We start from the raw sequence: 18,267 nt of genomic DNA, 5'->3' as shown, positions 1-18,267 counted from the left end.
TCTGTTATATACGAGTATCCAGTGCTATATTTGGTCTTGTATAATTCCATGCTTTAATGTCTTTTCAGGTAAGATATATTTATACTTGTATAATTATGATTGCACCTTGAATGGTAAGACCAAAACAGCCTAGAGTTATACACAAAATATACAGTAGTTCGGCAGACTCTGATATAACAGCCAGACAATGTTAACATTACAATTATATATATAACCAACAACAAATTAATATATAACTCATTGTTGCAGGTCTGGAGCCATTGACATGTACAGCTGTGATGAAAACGGTGAACCATCTATCGTCTTATCGACTGGTGCTAACAGAACACTCCAGACAAGACCTGAACTTGAGGCTGCGTCTAAACATATCTATGGATGATGTGAATTATGCATTGCAGGGCGCTTCAAATAATTAAAAAGTTTAATAAAAATTATTTTTACATTTTATTACATTCATTGTATTTTTATGTACAGTTAAGGGATAAAATCCATCTAAACTTGGATACAGTGAAAAATTTTCTTATGTACCAGTTTGGAGTATGTTAAACTTTTAGCCCATTTTATTATTTTAAGTGTTTATTCTTCTTGTATTCAGAATATTGAATAAAACTTCTGAATGAATCACAGCAATTCAAAGTGATGATTGATTTAAATTAAATGATACATGCCCCGTTTTAAAGATTATATCTATAATTTTCTACATTAAACCTTTTCAGCAGATGCAAGATAAAACTACAAAGTAAATTTCAGTTCAATTACAAAATATTTAGAGTATCTGTAAACCAATATTTCTTGTTAATTTCGATTGTCAATTCTCCTAGTTCTGCAAAGTGATACATTTATTCTTTCTTAAATATCTCAAGAAATTGCTTTATCATATTAATGTGAAGAAACTCAAGTGCCTTATTTATACCCCCTTTTCATACAATAAAGTCATTTTATCAAATTTGTTTAATTTTACCCTATACAATACTGTACTTTAATTTACAGTACACATGTACCATTTGCCTTTATAATAATAATTTTTATAATACATGGAGTTTTATTTACAGATTATACAGTTTGTGTTTCTTAAGATGTAAGAAAATAATTTTTACCATTTTACCATAAGTTATATTAGCTCTCGGCAATAGGTTAATTGATATACATTACAATAGTATGTAATGAAACTCCATACTGTATGCTACTTGACATAGAACTCCATAATTGATATCATAAAAGATAGAAACGAGTTGAAAAGTTGTAACTGAAATACATGGTAGAAATTAGGGTGACATGACAGATTTATGCAGCAAATTTCATAATGCCCTTCCCTTTCTCACAGATAAATGTTAGAGTTTCGTACATTACAATGTTTCATTAACCAGGGAATCTTTAACTTGTATAACTCTATCCAAAATTGGAGCAATTACATTTTGTCAGAAACAAATGTAAAAAGTTTCAATAAGGTAGGTAGCTAATATCACAACATACAGTGTACACTCACAACTTGTTCTTATACAAATAGAACTTAAGCTCTTAACCCTGAGCATCTCGTACTGTTTTTTCTTTTTAATTTCATCCCTTACATTTCACTTTATCTTTTCATAACTTTTCTACTATCTCTTCTACCAAATCTGCTGTTTACATTAGATTATCTACATTTAAGATGCTCCCCAAAGACCTTCCTTTTTGCACTGCACGGCAACTTCCACTATCAAAACAATCAATATGAAGCTTAATCAGCAGCAATTAAAAAATTTTATGAAAATATTTTGAACGAGTGATTCGAAGTTCACTCGTGTTTAGTCTAAATACAGAAGAAAATTTGCCAGATTTGTAAAAAGGCAATACAATTTCGTCCATCACATTTTCATACTTTCAATGGATTTAAAAGATGGAAACCTGGGGTTTAAAAGGGGGATGAAGTACGTACAGGTAATCAATTGTTCATTTCGTATGGGGGAATACATACAAGAATAGTAATCAGGAACTTATTCAATACTTGGTTTCATTAATTATAAAATTCAAGAGATGGAAGACTTATTACGACTGGATACAAGGATTTGATGGACATTCAATATATGGATGATGTTGAATTAGATATGGTGAGCTTTGCCAATTGAAATTATAGCGTATAAAATATTAGCAAGGTTAAAACACTTGCAGCATACATACTGTATAGAAAATCAACTGAAGAAAAAATTGGAGTCGGAAAATCTATTTTGAATTTTATAAAAACTCCTTGCCACATCACTAAATGTTTCATATCTAACACTATAAAATTTCAAAATCTAAATATTGTCTCTATGAGCATATTTCAAAGGACAGACCAACATTTTTGCCAGTGAAAGGTAACCATCAAATGTAGGTCAAACTGCTTTCACAATCATTTTTAAATACAGCATTAATAAATTCATATTTCACCCCTGACTGCCTTTGCTTACCAGTCTAATAATGAATTGATATTCTTTATAACTATAAAATTTACATTAATGTCAGACATTCTTGATGTTTTGGGAAAACATTGACCAATATGTAACTTATAAAATGTGATTGTTTTAATTATCCTTTTCAAAAAGAAGACAAAAAAAAAAAACTTTCAAAATATATTACTCTATCCTTGGTAACTAAAATTACACATGATCTCACAAAACTGTTGACATTGTATTTTTATACAATATCACCAGTGCAAGAACATATTGGCTTCAGTTTTCTTTGGTAATTATGATTAAAATTAAATCCGTCAGTCACAAAAAATTCATACAAGCAACATATCAGAATAATTCTAAATGAAGGTTTCACATTAAATCCTATGCAATTTAGATAGTAACACAGTATTATGTTCCTTATTCAAAATAAACAGATCTAATGCATCAAATTCTCATTCACGATTTTTTTCTAGACCATCTGTAAATACAAATGCCAGAAGATTACTCTGAGCAAATTATGATAATCCTCTTATCCTAGCCATTTTCAAATAATTAAGTTACTAAAATAGAGGCAAATTAATTCTTGGCTTATCGAGGATTATTTTAGAGGTGGAATGGAGAGATGATAATCAGAAATCAGCTTATGCACAATTAAGCTAATGGTGACAGGAAAGAGGGCAAAAGAATATTCAAAATCCGGTAAGTGACAATGTAGTTGTGGGAAATGATGGAGGTGAAAATGGTGAACACGACCAGGTGGGCGACGATAGCACGGAGGAGGTTCTTGTTAAATGGAATGGATGTGACGAAAAGGCTTAGGGAAAATTCTGTGTTGTGCGGATGGTGTCCTAAGAGGTTATAAATTACAAAATCTACATGGCCTACAAGATTTTACAGGCCTGAGAAGTACACACTGACCCAATGGTGAAGATACAAAAGTTGGGAAACTTTGTGAAGGATAGGAAGGTTTTTGAAGAGCTAGCGCACTTTCATAACCTTGGGAGACACAAGGGACAGCGATGCAGGAGTTGGAGAGCAGCATGTATGAAATGGAGTGGATGTATTAGGCATGTAAAAGTCAATGCAACAAAAACACAAGCAGTGACAAAGATAATAAAAAAGATTTTGTTAAGCTGTAACCTTAGAATTTCAAGATTCACAACTGGAGAGCAGTGAGAGAATCACACTACAATTAAGGAATTGGTGGAGATATGTCATGCCTACAGTACATGGAAAAAAGCAAAGAAGGTTCGCACATGTTATGACCACGAAGGGAACAGTCATTCGAAAAAACAATGAACAGGGAAAGAGCAGGATGATGACCTGTAGCAAGCCCCAGGAAATTGGGGCGAAGGGTAAAACATATCGAACTATAATTTCAGGAAAGAAGAGAATGGAGAGAACTCCATCAATTTTTAAACCCACAAAGGGAAGGGCTTACGTACAAAAATTACCGATGACCAAGATTCAAGTATCATCTGACTGATGGTTGTCAATAAGTTTGCATTGGATTCTCTTTTAGTCAAATGAATTGGTAATTGAAATTGGGCACTGAATGGCTCCCCAGAACCAGGATATCTAGGCCCAAACTCATAAATTCATATTCAGATGGTAATTGGTCATTTTCAAAAAAAAAAAAAAAAAAAAGTGAATTATCATCACTTATTTTTACATACTGTATAATAATCAAAAGCGAAGTGTGTCCAAGTCATTGTTCTTGATCAGTACTATTTATGTACATACTTTATCTTGCAAACTATGACTGCGTTGAAGGAGATGCAAAACAGGGAGATGAGAGAAAAAAAAAGTCAATCACTTTCCTTCTAAATTAAATTTAGAGATACCTGCCACTGACCCTAAAAGTGACGTCACCTTCTTCGTAACTAAAAAGTAGGATTTAGTTCCTAGTGACTTGAGCAAGATGGATATCATAATAAAAGAGGGATGAAACAAGGCTGAAACTTTCTGCACAATGACCTTAAAGAGACTGGGATCCCATTCTGAAGCCAACACCTAGATAACACAGTCAACGTCCCTCAAGTACGATGAGCCTGTGTCCTTAATGGCTCTTAACAGGAACAATGTTAAGAGAAATTTGTTAAAAGTTAGTTCTGTGCAATCCAGTCCTTGCTGAGCAAAGAAGAACGTCATCCAATTTCTCCAAGAATTCAAATGAATGGATAACACTATTGATAATCAGCCTTTTACTTCACCAGAATGAACAACTAGGTCATGTTTCTGAAAGGCATAATGGCTACTAGGAAAACTGTTGACACCAAAAAGTCCTGGATGAAGTTTTGCCTTCTTGGATTTTAAGGATTTTAAGTAGACACTTCTTTATGGCTACAGTTAGATCTCACAGATTTTCATTTCATAAGCGAATTGTTAACCAAATGGAAAATAGAGGATTGAAGATCAGCAAGAAAAAATACAGAGTATTTGAGATTGAAAAATGGGGAGAACGAGGAAGTTAGGTTACAAGGAGAGAGATTGAAGAGAGTTGAAAATTTCAGGTATTTAGGATCAACAGTTGCAGAGGATAGTGATCTGGGGACAGAAATAAACCACAGAACACAAGCAGGATGGAAGAATTGGAAAAAAGTGGGTGGAGTAGTGTGACAGGAAAATAGGGGAAAAGTTGAATGGTAAAGTACACAGGACCGTTGTGAGACCAGCAATGATGTATGGAGCGGAGACGTGGGCAATAAAGAAGACAGAAGAGAAGAAACTGGATGTGGCAGAGATGAGAATGTTGAGATGGATGTGTGGGGTGACAAGAAGAGATAAGATACGAAATGGGGTAATTAGGGGTACCACAGGAGTAAGAAAATTATCAGATAAGATCCAAGAAAGTAGACTGAGGTGGTATGGTCATATCACAATAAGAGATGAACAGTATATTGGGAGGAGGGTGATGGAAATGGAGGTGCAGGGAGCAAGAATGAGAGGGAGACCAAAGTGAAGGTGGATGGACAGTATCAAAGATGACCTTCAATCAAAAGGATTAACCGGTGATGAAGTGTGGGACAGAGGTAGATGGAGAAAGCTGGTCAGAAACATCGACCCCACATAGAAGTGGGAAAAGATGCAGACAAAGAAGTTTTATTTCAAGGATGGAAATCATTTATTACATAGCCTTTCCCTACAATAATCTTCATGGTACCAAATGGGCAAATAGCATTTGAAAACAATACTTTGTATTTATGAGCTCACTTTAGATGAACTTTAATTCCATGTTAAATCTGCTGCCTAAGCAGCGTATGTAATTGCGAAGTACAAGCATCCAAAATTGTAAAAGGAAAATAGCTTACCTTTCTATATGAAAAGATAATCCAATGTAGTTGGCCACACTTTTCCCTACTTTCATATGAATAGATGGTCAGTTGATAATGTTCCAGCTACAGTAATTTCGAATGCATCTATGGTAAATTCATGTTCTGTGGTTTGACACAAGCAACAATCCCCTTTTAGGAATAAATTAATGCATAATCATCAATTACAACAATTTAAACTGAATAAAGCTACACAAAAATGGCGATGAAGACGACCTCTGAAATACAATGATAAATAACCCGTGGTAAAATCTGAATGTTTGAAAAGATGAAAATTAATTGTTATTACAAAAAAAAAAAAAAAAAAAAATCTCTGAAGGTCCAAAATCTTTTTTTGACTATAAAATTGTATGTTTTTCAATTACGACAAAAAAACAGTAAATTATTGGCACAATTATTCATTTAAAAAAGTGAAACAAAAACGATAGAATTATACACTTAGCAAAAACATAATTCTGAAAACACAAGACTAAAAACAGTTTTGTAAATTTTTATACTGATACTAAGTCTGTCCTTTCTATCTTCAGGGCAAAATAGTTTTCATTTCATGTAACTTTTTCTAATAACGTATGTAATGTAGAAAACATAATTCTTATACTGTATTGTTTTATACATACTGAACTATGGCTCATTTTCAAAAGGGGACTGACCTCATTATTACTTTGGGTTTGGAAAAAAATCCTTCTGCCTTACTTATCATATTAACACAGCCTTACAAATATCACAATCCTATTCTACACATTTCTTTAGAAAAAGAAATCTCTGATGCAAAACCAAATTAAAATGAACACCATGTCCCCGTGTAAACTGCTGCAAATCAACTTTACAATCTCCAACAAAACCAATACTCTCTTTATTGTATGAAATTACTGTCCTGTACAGTCCATTACATATAGTTACACTTTGTCCATAAAACCTACAGTACTGTAAATCACTAACAACATTCATTGTACCACATCAATGCAATACTGTATAATCTTCGTGTATCTACAGCTGACAACTCGGAAATTGTCAAATTTCCACTGTGGGACTTATCATACAATCTCTAGATCCCAGTTATTTTTCCTTGCCTTTTCTTGCAACATTTGTATCTCGGCCTTTGTGACTTTCCACGTTTCCAGCTGTCCGAGGTGAGTCAGCTGTGGACAGGCACTTAACAGAGCGTCACAAGACTTCATGGTAACACAAGAGGGAATCCCATCCATTGTCCTTAAAGCACTTTGCACCTTGTAAACAAATTTCTGCAAATTACTCATCATCGGCACAGCCTGAATCAATATATTATCATTCAACTGCGTATCTCCGTGCTCATCGGTTATCATGGATAGCACCAATGACGTAAGATGTGGACATCCGTAAAGAACTGTAAAGAGAGCGTCTCCTTGTAAGACATTCTGACCATGAAATTTGAGTGTGTGCAGAAAGGGGAACTGAGGCTTCTGGTCAATGCCTCCGCTCATCTGCAAAGAAAAAGATCGTAGAGTTAGCTGCTCCAAGTTTGGGCAAGTCTCAGAGAGAGCTGTGAGTATTGGCCATTCTTCCTGGTAGCCAACATTGATATCCAACGTAGTTAAATTCTTCAAGTATTTTCCGTGCACTTCAAAGTCATCAGTAAAAATGGTGATATTCTGAGCTTTCGAGAAACTTTTTAGAACGTTTTCTGTTACTTCTGTTGGTGCATAAATTCCCACTTCAGTGACTTGGGAGAAAACTCTGGACAAATAATCAGGATTGGGTTCCTGAAGGCTTTCTTCGTACACAAAAGAAGGCCAATTGTTTTTACCGTAAACACCATGATGAAAGTTAGTAAGTTTCTGAGGGCCGGGAAGAGTTTCGAATATTTCTTCAAACTCTTCAGTCACATAAATCATTGGCGCACCCACAAGATGTTCAAGATTTGGCATATAAGCTAGCATTTCAATGGCATCATTAGTCACATCCAATGTTTCAACCCCTTCCGGTAATGCTAAAGTCACCAAGTCTTTGCAGCCCGGAATCACGCGGTGCTGCCCGTCAGGTAGAACAACAGATCCACCATATAGGACATCTATATTTGTAACCACTGGCACATTATGCTTGGGATTGGCACAGTCGGCTGAGCAACGCAGAATCAAAACTTCTAGGTTGGGGCACAAATACGAAATTTTCCTCACAAAACTGTTATGAACAAAATGGGGTAACTTGATCTGTTTGAGGGTTTTCAATCCCATTAGAGAAGAATCTATTGCATAACCAAAAATATCAAAATATGGATTCTCAAAGTTTTCATCCCCATTACACAAACAAATAATTGCACCACCCCATATCAACTTCCACTTCTTCACTAGGTGGGAGATGTGAGAGAAATCCAAAGTAGTAACCCCTTTATTGAGAAGGCTTTGTAGCGATATACTCAATAAGAACCCCAACTTTCTAATAAACTCCAAATCTTCCTCAAAAATGCGGGTTTTATCTTTAGGTCTCGGTATCTCGGTTCTGTTGGCAATAACGTTAATCACAGTCGCTAATATGTCCTCGTGGAATCTTGGGGCTAAAGAATAAAGAAGAAAGTCTCGAACTTCTCTGGACAACCAACGAGTGACTGCACTGACTGAAACGCACCGCTTGGGCACGGGGGTCAGCAAACTCGGAGAGGATTTACCGTGGTCACCATGGGTCATGTGATCAAGGTACCAACTCTCATATTCCTCGCAACCACTTGAATCCTCACAGTCGTAGTCCATAAGCTGACTGCCTCTTCTTTGTAACGGGTCACTCACTTCGTCAGTTTCAAGAGAAGCCACGTCATTTATGAAGTGACAGCCGTTTTCTGCTGAATACCATGAAGAAAACACACTGAAGAGATGATTGGCGATAGACCAACTGCACAGTTTCTCCAAACGCTCAACTGACTTCAAGGGAGGCATTGGTGAGCCTGTCGCTTGTAGCTCACAGATTTTTTTTCTGTAGAGGATAAAAAATGTTTAAGCAGCTGTTGAAAGACAATCACAGAGATAATTTATAGCAGTTAAAGAGTTCAATCATAGAAATACAGTACAGTATTAGATTTTGTTTTCCTCCTTTTATTTCTAAAGAAATTCATATACTGTACAAATATAACCCTTTGGAGTTTTCTGATTGAATTACTGCTATTTGAGAAAATTTCCATGAGTATTACAGGCCTAGAAATTCATATTTTTTTTACCTGCCAGTCAGACTAGTTACCTAACAAAGTTACAAATCAAAATAAGTCTGATTTCAATAAGTTCAACCCTTGGTAAAATTGACACCAGTGTTCGTAACTAATATGCCTTTATTTCAAGAGTATTTTGATACTGTTATTATTATTATCATTATTATAACTTGTTAAGCTACAACTCTAGTTGGAAAAGCAAGATGCTATAAACCCGAGGCTCCAACAGGAAAAATAGCCCAGTACGGAAAGGAAGCGGGAAAAATAGAATATTTTAAGTAATAGTAACATTAAAACAAATATTTCCTATATACATACATGTACCAATTTTGGGGGGTTAGCCGACATCAACAATGAAACAAAACAAAAAGGGGACCCCTACTCTCTACGTTCCTCCCAGCCTGACAAGGAACTCAACCGAGTTCAGCTGGTACTGCTAGGGTGCCACAGCCCACCCTCCCCCATTATCCACCACAGATGAAGCTTCATAATGCTGAACCCCCTACTGCTGCTACCTCCGTGGTCATCTAAGGCACCGGAGGAAGCAGCAGGGCCTACCGGAACTGCGTCACAATCGCTCGCCATTCATTCCTATTTCTAGCACGCTCTCTTGCCTCTCTCACATCTATCCTCCTATCACCCAGAGATTTCTTCACTCCATCCATCCACCCAAACCTTGGCCTTCCTCTTATACTTCTCCCATCAACTCTTGCATTCATCACCTTCTTTAGCAGACAGCCATTTTCCATTCTCTCGACATAGCCAAACCACCTCAACACATTCATATCCACTCTAGCTGCTGACTCATTTCTTACACCCGTTCTCACCCTCACCACTTCGTTCCTAACCCTATCTACTCGAGATACACCAGCCATACTCCTTAGACACTTCATCTCAACCACATTCAATTTCTGTCTCTCCATCACTTTCATTCCCCACAACTCCGATCCATACATCACAGTTGGTACAATCACTTTCTCATATAGAACTCTCTTTACATTCATGCCCAACTCTCTATTTTTTACTACTCCCTTAACTGCCCCCAACACTTTGCAACCTTTATTCACTCTGACGTACATCTGCTTCCACTCCACCATTTGCTGCAACAACAGACCCCAAGTACTTAAAATGATCCAACTCCTCAAGTAACTCTCCATTCAACATGACATTCAACCTTGCACCACCTTCCCTTCTAGTACATCTCATAACCTTACTCTTACCCACATTAACTCTCAACTTCCTTCTCTCACACATCCTTCCAAATTCTGTCACTAGTCGGTCAAGCTTCTCTTCTGTGTCTGCAACCAGTACAGTATCATCCGCAAACAACAACTGATTTACCTCCCATTCATGGTCATTCTCGTCTACCAGTTTTAATCCTCGTCCAAGCACTCGAGCATTCACCTCTCTCACCACTCCATCAACATACAAGTTAAACAACCACGGCGACATCACACATCCCTGTCTCAGCCCCTCTCTCACCGGAAACCAATCACTCACTTCATTTCCTATTCTAACACATGCTTTACTATCTTTGTAGAAACTTTTCACTGCTTGCAACAACCTTCCACCAACTCCATATAACCTCATCACATTCCACATTGCTTCCCTATCAACTCTATCATACGCTTTCTCCAGATCCATAAACGCAACATACACCTCCTTACCTTTTGCTAAATATTTCTCGCATATCTGCCTTACTGTAAAAATATGATTCATACAACCCCTACCTCTTCTAAAACCACCCTGTACTTCTAAGATTGCATTCTCTGTTTTATCCTTAATTCTATTAATCATTACTCTACCATACACTTTTCCAACTACACTCAACAAACTAATACCTCTTGAATGACAACACACTCATGCACATCTCCCTTAAATTTATATAGTGACACAATACATGCACAAACCCAATCTACTGGTACCATTGACAACACAAAACACATATTAAACAATCTCACCAACCATTCAAGTACTGTACAGTCACACCCCCTTCCTTCAACATCTCAGCTCTCATGCCATCCATACCAGATGCTTTTCCTACTCTCGATTCATCTAGTGCTCTCCTCACTTCCTCTATTGTAATCTCTCTCTCATTCTCATCTCCCATCACCAGCACCTCAACACCTGCAACAGCAATTATATCTGCCTCCCTATATAAACTATAAAAACTTTAACACAATAAGTGGAAGAAAAATTAGATAGAATAGTGTACCCGAGTGTACCCTCAAGCAAGAGAACTCTAACCCAAGACAGTGGAAGACCATGGTACAGAGGCTATGACACTACCCAAGACTACAGATGAGGCTATGACACTACCCAAGACTAGAGAACAATGTTTTGATTTTGGAGTGTCCTTCTCCTAGAAGAACTGCTTACCATGCTAAAGTCTCTCATCTACCTTTACCAAGAGGAAAGTGACCACTGAACAGTTATAGTGCAGTATTTAACCCTTTGAGAGAAGATCAATTGTTTGGTAATCTCAGTGTTGTCAGGTGTATGAGGACAGAGGAGAATATGCAAAGAATAGGCCAGACTATTTAGTGTATGTGTAGGCAAAGGAAAACGAACCATAACCAAAGAGAAGGATTCAATGTAGCACTGTCTGGCCAGTCAAAGGACCCCATAAATCTCTAGTAGTAGTATCTCAATAAAAAATAAGTACAACTTAGAGCACCACAATAAAATAACTTGAGCACTGCAATGAAATAAAAAATAATTAATACAGTATTGCAAAACTTGGCAAATGAGTATTAATAAAAACAAATATAATAGATCATCCGAATTACCGGTAAGTCATCGGAAGGCCATGCATTTAAATGGGGAGTCCTGTTAATTTCATGTTGCTGTAAAAATGCATTAATTAGAAAGGGTATTTACTTTACAGAGGTACTTCACATTGGACTAGAAACTAACTAGACAAAAATGAAATCCTATAAATAAAATACTGTTATAATCCTAAACACCACAACACAGTATTGAATACTTCAAGAATATTCTGCACTGTTTTGGCCGTTAAAGATGTCAACAAAAACACGTGTTTATATGGACACTAATATGGTCACAAGTATTGAAATCTGCTCGTCATGTCACATGTGATAGTACGCGAGATTCAATGAGATCTGTCGTATACATCCGCAGTAGTAATAAAATCAGACAAATTTGTCTTTTAAACATCTCGTAAGGGACTGAATTAAAAAAAGATAATGAGTTTACAGTATATACAAATGGTTGAGAGCAACAATGACACAAAAATTCCAACAATGTGAAATATGCAATATCAAGCTTAAACAGGTGCACTACATGGCAAATTCGTAGATAATTAGTATTTATCCTAACGATACAAACATTTAGCTATTCATTAGGGAGTTATTACTTTTAGCGAAGCTGAAAAGACAAGCCGACAAAATTTTAGCGAGGGCTAACTACCTATTCCACTACTTAGCGGGGGTAGGGGGGGGTAGCTTGCTACCGCTCCTGTTCACACACCAGTGATTTAGCTCACTTTGCTTGGAGGTAAGACTTCAAGGGGGATAGGGCTGGCATGTAAGTTTGTATAGATGGCTAAAGGTTTGTACCATCAGGAAAAATACAAATTATCTACTAATATAATTTGTTCTGTAATTGGAACACAAACCTACGCTATTTATTAGGGGTGACTCACCCATTAGGAAGGTGGACGTTCCTACCAAACTGGCTTTTGGCTTTACCTGGAGGCTCCTTATTTTGAATAGGTTTGTACCAAAAATAAGTTGTCCCTGCACCTTGCTACGCAAGGTCCGGAGCCTACGCAAGCTGTGTGTTGAGATGTTTAAAAGTATGACTGTCCAGGTAAAAGTTATTCCGAGTCTTTGTAGGAAAAGCTGTTGTACCCAGGACTTTCCCAATACCACCTCGCCAGGGTATGGGGACGCAACAGTATTAGCTTAATACAGGGAACACAAGGAAGCATGGTTTAACTACAGTGGTTTGAGGTCAGCTTGTGCTGAGAACCCAAGATGCTGCTTTCCCCAGGATGAAGAAAATAAGACCCAGTAAAACCTTTTCATTCACGCAGACTAAAACCGGGTAACAGTGCCCTCAACCTTCTGCTACTTGTTCAATAAGGAGCTTGAGGTATTATACCAGCTGTTGTGCAGCCACCACAGGGCCGATAAAGAACGTATTGAGCCCCCTCTGGGTCACGTCTTGCAGGTACTGGGCTGTGAACGTATTCCGATGTTTCCACACCACAGCCTGTAGAACCTCCCTCAGAGAGATTCTCTTGGATGCCAGAGACATACCTATGGCCCTAACATCATGAAGGAGGAGGATCTGGATTCAGGACATGATCTATGACCTTGCAAATCCTGGTAGAGATTGTGTTTTTAATGACCCTCCTCTTGTTCCTCCCTGTGCTGACAAAAAGTGCAGACACATGGGGACGAGCTGCAGCTGTTCTCTTGAGGTGCAGCCTCATACTCCTCCCTGGGCAAAGTAAGAGATGATCAGGGTCATCAGTTACAGAGTGGAGACTCAAATTCCGGAGGAAGGAGTTGAATCTGGGATCCGCCACTCTCGGATTCTGAGTCTTTGCTACAAACTAGGGATGAAGCCAAACGTTACCTCTCCCCATCCCCTTGAATGGGCGATGTCGTATGAGAGACCATGGAGTTCACCGACTCGCTTGGCCGAAGCCAAAACTAGTAGGAACACCGACTTCCAAGCGAGGTGGTGATCTGTTGCCTGGCGTAATGGTTCATAGGGAGGTCTCTTTAGAGACCTAAGAACTCAAACCACATTCCATGGGAGAGGTCTCACTTCAGACTGAGGACAGATAAGTTCATAACTCCGTATGAGTAAGGAAAGTTCTAGCGATGAGGAAATATCCATTCCGTTGAGTCTAAGGGCGAGGCTTAAGGCTGAGCGATAGCCTTTAACCGCCGAGACTGAAAGGCGTATTTCCTCATGCAAATACACGAGGAATTCGGCTATTAGTGGAATAGTGGCATCGAGAGGAGAGATACCCCTTCCACGACACCAACCACAGAAGACTTTCCATTTTGCCTGGTAGACTGCTGCTGATGATTTCCACAGATATCCAGACATCCTGCTCGCAACTTGTTGCAAAAATCCTCTCTGAGTGGGGAGATGCTGGATAGTTTCCAGGCGTGAAGTTGTAGCCAAGCTATGGCTTTATGGAAAATGTTGGCATGTGGTTGTTTGAGTAGATCATGTCATGGAGGGAGTTCTCTTGGAGACTCCGTCAGGAGTTGCATAAGATCTCGAAACCATTCCGCATGATGCCATAGCGGAGCTATGAGAGTCATTGAGAGGTTGACCAATGTTTTGGCCTTCTTGAGTATTATTATTGCTAGCCAAGCTACAACCCTCCTCATCAGACAGAACGGGGGAAAGGCGTAAACGTTGATGTTGTCCCACCGTTGTTGGAATGTATATTGCCAGAGTGCCTTGGGGTCTGGGACTGAGGAGCAGTATAACGGGAGTCTGAAGTTCCGGGCCATTGCGAAGAGATCCACAGTCGGAGAAGCCCACAAAGTCAGGAATTTGTTGGCTACTAGATGATCCAAAGACCACTCGGTACTCACTATCTGCGATGCTCTGCTCATAATATCGGTGAACACATTTTTAAAGAAAGGTTGGTTACTGATCGGACCACGTGTAGCTCACACACATTGTTATTGTTGGCCAGCGTATCGTACAGAAAACAATAAGAAGTGAATTTAAACATATTGAATAATTTTCTTACATAGTAACGATGTAAATGATCGCTATGGCCGAGACAAGGAAATTCTGGATGTATATGTGAACAAAATTCACTTTTTACCTTATAAGGAAGCTTATAAATACTGTAACATAGTCTTTCATCGGGCAATGGTACATACCTTTTACAGTGTAAAAATGACAAAATCAGAAAATGGCTGTGACTAAACGTGGATATTTTTTAGGCCGCCGATACCCTTAAAAGGGCAAGATGAGGAAGCCAAAAAGTACCTGTCTACTGTCCGACAGCCAAAGTCAAAGTGAGGTGTGCTTTGCTTGCTGGGTGGGTAGGACCAAAGCTCCCACCTGAAAGGCAACTATTGTTTACCTTGTTAAATTTTTAACAGGTGGTCCAGCTTCGAAGTCACACACCTATTAGAGGGCAACATTTTGTATTATATGTAGACACAAATCACTCTATAAAACAAGTTTCTTTTTTTTTTTTATAAAATAAACAAATTCTTTGGACTCAAAAATATGGCAGTACCAAAAAACTCACATTTCGGTGTACAGATATTGAAAAAAAGTAAATAATCCTGTCACTATGGAAGCAAGTTTAAACCTAAAACATAGTTTTCCCTCCAAATATTTCATGTAATTTTTATGCAAACTAAATTTCCGTCAAATTGCATTTGATTACTTTATCTTAGGTCTAACAACAACATGGGCCCCCGATGAGAAACCATATTACCATTGTCTTGGACACTTGGCCTTAGGGAGTACTGACATAAAGAATGACAAACAAGTTACTCAACCAGAGGGGCACTCAGTAGAGTGCAGACCTCCGTCGTGATAGCTAATTTCTTGACCTTGACCTTTGACCTTAACATGTATAAATTGGCGTGGATTTTCCTACTCAAATATGAACCAAGACTGAAGTCTATGTGACATTAAATGTCGAAACTTATGGCTGATTAGGTGAATAAGACATTTTGCTTGACTGACCTCGACTTTCCAAAATTTAATAATTTCCAGCTTTTTACATAATAGTTAATACCTGCAAGTTTCATTACTCTACAATTAAAATTGTGACTAGAAAGGTGTTCACAAACAAACACGCACACAAAAACAAATACACATAAACAGGAGCAAAAACATAACCTCCTTCTAACTTTGTTGGCAAAGGTAATGACAAATGAGGTATACAACAGCTACCTCAATAAGGTTAAATGAAAGGGGCTTCTCTAAGTTCATCACATACAATGTCTCGTACTAGATTAGGTTAGTAAGCATCCTTATATTTCATTCTATAATCATAATGCCCTAGATTAAGTTAGGTTAGGAGGAGAAACCTTTCTCGTTAGTAGGAACTGGGTAAATTTCTTAACCCTGTATTTACTTGTTTTAGTTTTCCCCCTTACTCAAGAATAATAGGTTTCTCATCATGGTCCACTGTTGCTGTTAACCCTTTTACCCCCAGGCTATTTGGAAATTTCCAACCCTTAACCCCCAATGGGTTATTTTTTTCCCAGCACATTTTGCAGTATATTTTTTTCAAATTGCTCTAACAGTCTTAATTTTTGTCATAGAGAGGTCAGTTTGGTCTCATTCTCTTGGAAAATGCCTGAATTTTCTCAAAAAATTATCAAAAATATGAAAAAAAAAAATTTTTATAGCATTTTTTTGCAAGGATGTACCGGTACGTCCATGGGGGTAAAGGGATGGCTTTTGTGAAACGTACCAGTACGTCCTTTGGGGGTAAAAGGGTTAAGACATGGCAGGGTTAATACATTACATCGAATATTTCTGATGGATAGTACTATAATATGAAATTCATTAAAATTACACTAATAACAGTTATTAAGATTATATTTTACAATCATACTCTAATATAGATTTAAAGGAAACTTTTATCCATATTACTAATTGGTCAATATTGGATAGGATTCAAGCTAAATTTGACCTAGGTCTGGTAGTCGAAGCCTTCCACAATGATAAACCACCTCACCCCAATACTGCCTAGAAAAACATTTCCTACAGTCCTACCCTAAGCTGAAGTTGGAGACTTTAGAAAGGAAAATTACTACACAAAACAACAATTGTTAATTTACAAAATTAGGCTGCATTAACAAAGGATTCAATTCACCAGTTGCAAGCTTTCCTCACTAGACTATTTTCCCTGTTGGAGCCCCTGGGTTTATAGCATCCTGCTTTTCCAACTAAGGTTGTAGCTTAGCAAGTAATAATAATAATAATAACAAATATGATACAACTGTATAATCAGCACCTTCAGCCATCTGCGTGTCTCATTGGAATCCGAGTACTGTATTTTAACTTTAAGCTTCAGCTCAGTCATGCCGACACCTGTCAAATAACTGCCTTTATGGATGCAGTCCGAGGATGGACTATCCAGTGGTCACAGATCTAACAAAACAAATATTCACCTTATTAACCCTTTTACCCCCAGGCTATTTGGAAATTTCCAACCCTTAACGCCCAGGGGGTTATTTTTTCCCCAGCACATTTTGCAGTATATTTTTTTTAAATTGCTCTAACAGCCTTAAATTTTGTCATAGAGAGGTCAGGTTAGTCTCATTCTCTTGGAAAATGCCTGAATTTTCTCAAAAAAAAAAATGTCAAAAATATGAAAAAAAAATCTTTTATAGCATTTTTTTGCAAGGACGTACCGGTACGTCCTTTGGGGGTAAAAGGGTTAATTGCATCATTAATTAATAAGGCGTTTACCCCCAATCCCTAGGTACCACCATCAGTATTAGCCAGGGTAAATTTCTATTAATTTCCTGTCACAAGCAAAGCACAAAAACCCTATTCTCCTCCTAACTCAACCTAGGACATTTTTCCCCTACTCATAACATACCCAAATATCTTTAAATGGTGCATCAGTAAAGTTATACCCCTTTCACTTACAAACCTTAAGATAGGCTACACCATACACAACACCCCTCTCCATGTTATCCTTGAGGATTTTTTCACCAAATACATTTTAAATATGGCTAGCAAGATAGATATACATATCTGTACACACCTCAAGTTAATATAATGTTCAATGAGTAGGACTACAGTGTTCAAAAGTCAATAGTGTGATACTGTGGGAGGGGATGTGTTTGGCACCATGGTAAGGGCAGTGGGAGCCTTTGTATATTAGCGGCCAGTTACTCCCATGTGCATTAAAAATGGACATTAACGTAAACTTGGGGTGTATGTATGATAGCGGCCCCCTGTATGTATCATTATTCCTAACTTTGTACACGGCAGTGTAAGGGGGGCCGCAGGGGGACATTAGCAGCCCAGTTAGGTAAGTAGGTAAAGACACGGCTTGTAGGTTAGGTTAGGGGGGGAAAGTTGAGGTTAGTTGACGTCCCTTTCTATTGAACGCATGAGGAACTGGCCGCTGATATACAAAGGCTCCGTAAAGTTTCCCCCCCAAACTTAACCAACAAGCCGTGTTGTTACCTGCTTACCTTACGGGGACCACCTCCCCTTATGCTGCCATATTCTTAGTAGGCCGTCATCATATATACAGGTGGCTGCTATCCTATATACACCCCCGTCAGCGTATACGTGAATCAGATAAGTAGAGAACACAAGGTTTCTATGTTTACTAGTGATGGTGCATAGGTAAATATTT

General features: G+C 37.9%; 2 protein-coding genes across 3 annotated transcripts in view; one reads left to right on the top strand and one right to left on the bottom strand.

The window, feature by feature from the left end:
- Positions 1-434, top strand: part of Orc1 (origin recognition complex subunit 1) — a 141,320-nt gene extending 140,886 nt beyond the window's left edge. For both annotated transcript variants that reach the window (XM_068359073.1, XM_068359072.1), the window contains exon 14: positions 250-434. In XM_068359073.1, coding sequence (XP_068215174.1) covers positions 250-416 — 167 coding nt within the window. In that variant the 3' untranslated portion in view covers positions 417-434. The remainder of the gene's footprint in view (positions 1-249) is intronic.
- Positions 432-18,267, bottom strand: part of LOC137627771 (uncharacterized) — an 18,622-nt gene continuing 786 nt past the window's right edge. The window contains exon 2 of the mRNA XM_068359075.1: positions 432-8,686. Within this exon, the coding sequence (XP_068215176.1) occupies positions 6,778-8,649 (1,872 nt within the window). The 5' untranslated portion in view covers positions 8,650-8,686 and the 3' untranslated portion in view covers positions 432-6,777. The remainder of the gene's footprint in view (positions 8,687-18,267) is intronic.

Source organism: Palaemon carinicauda, chromosome 35 (genome assembly GCF_036898095.1).
Source record: "Palaemon carinicauda isolate YSFRI2023 chromosome 35, ASM3689809v2, whole genome shotgun sequence".
Classification (NCBI taxonomy): Eukaryota; Metazoa; Arthropoda; class Malacostraca; order Decapoda; family Palaemonidae; genus Palaemon; species Palaemon carinicauda.
This window is presented reverse-complemented; position numbering and strand designations above follow the sequence as displayed.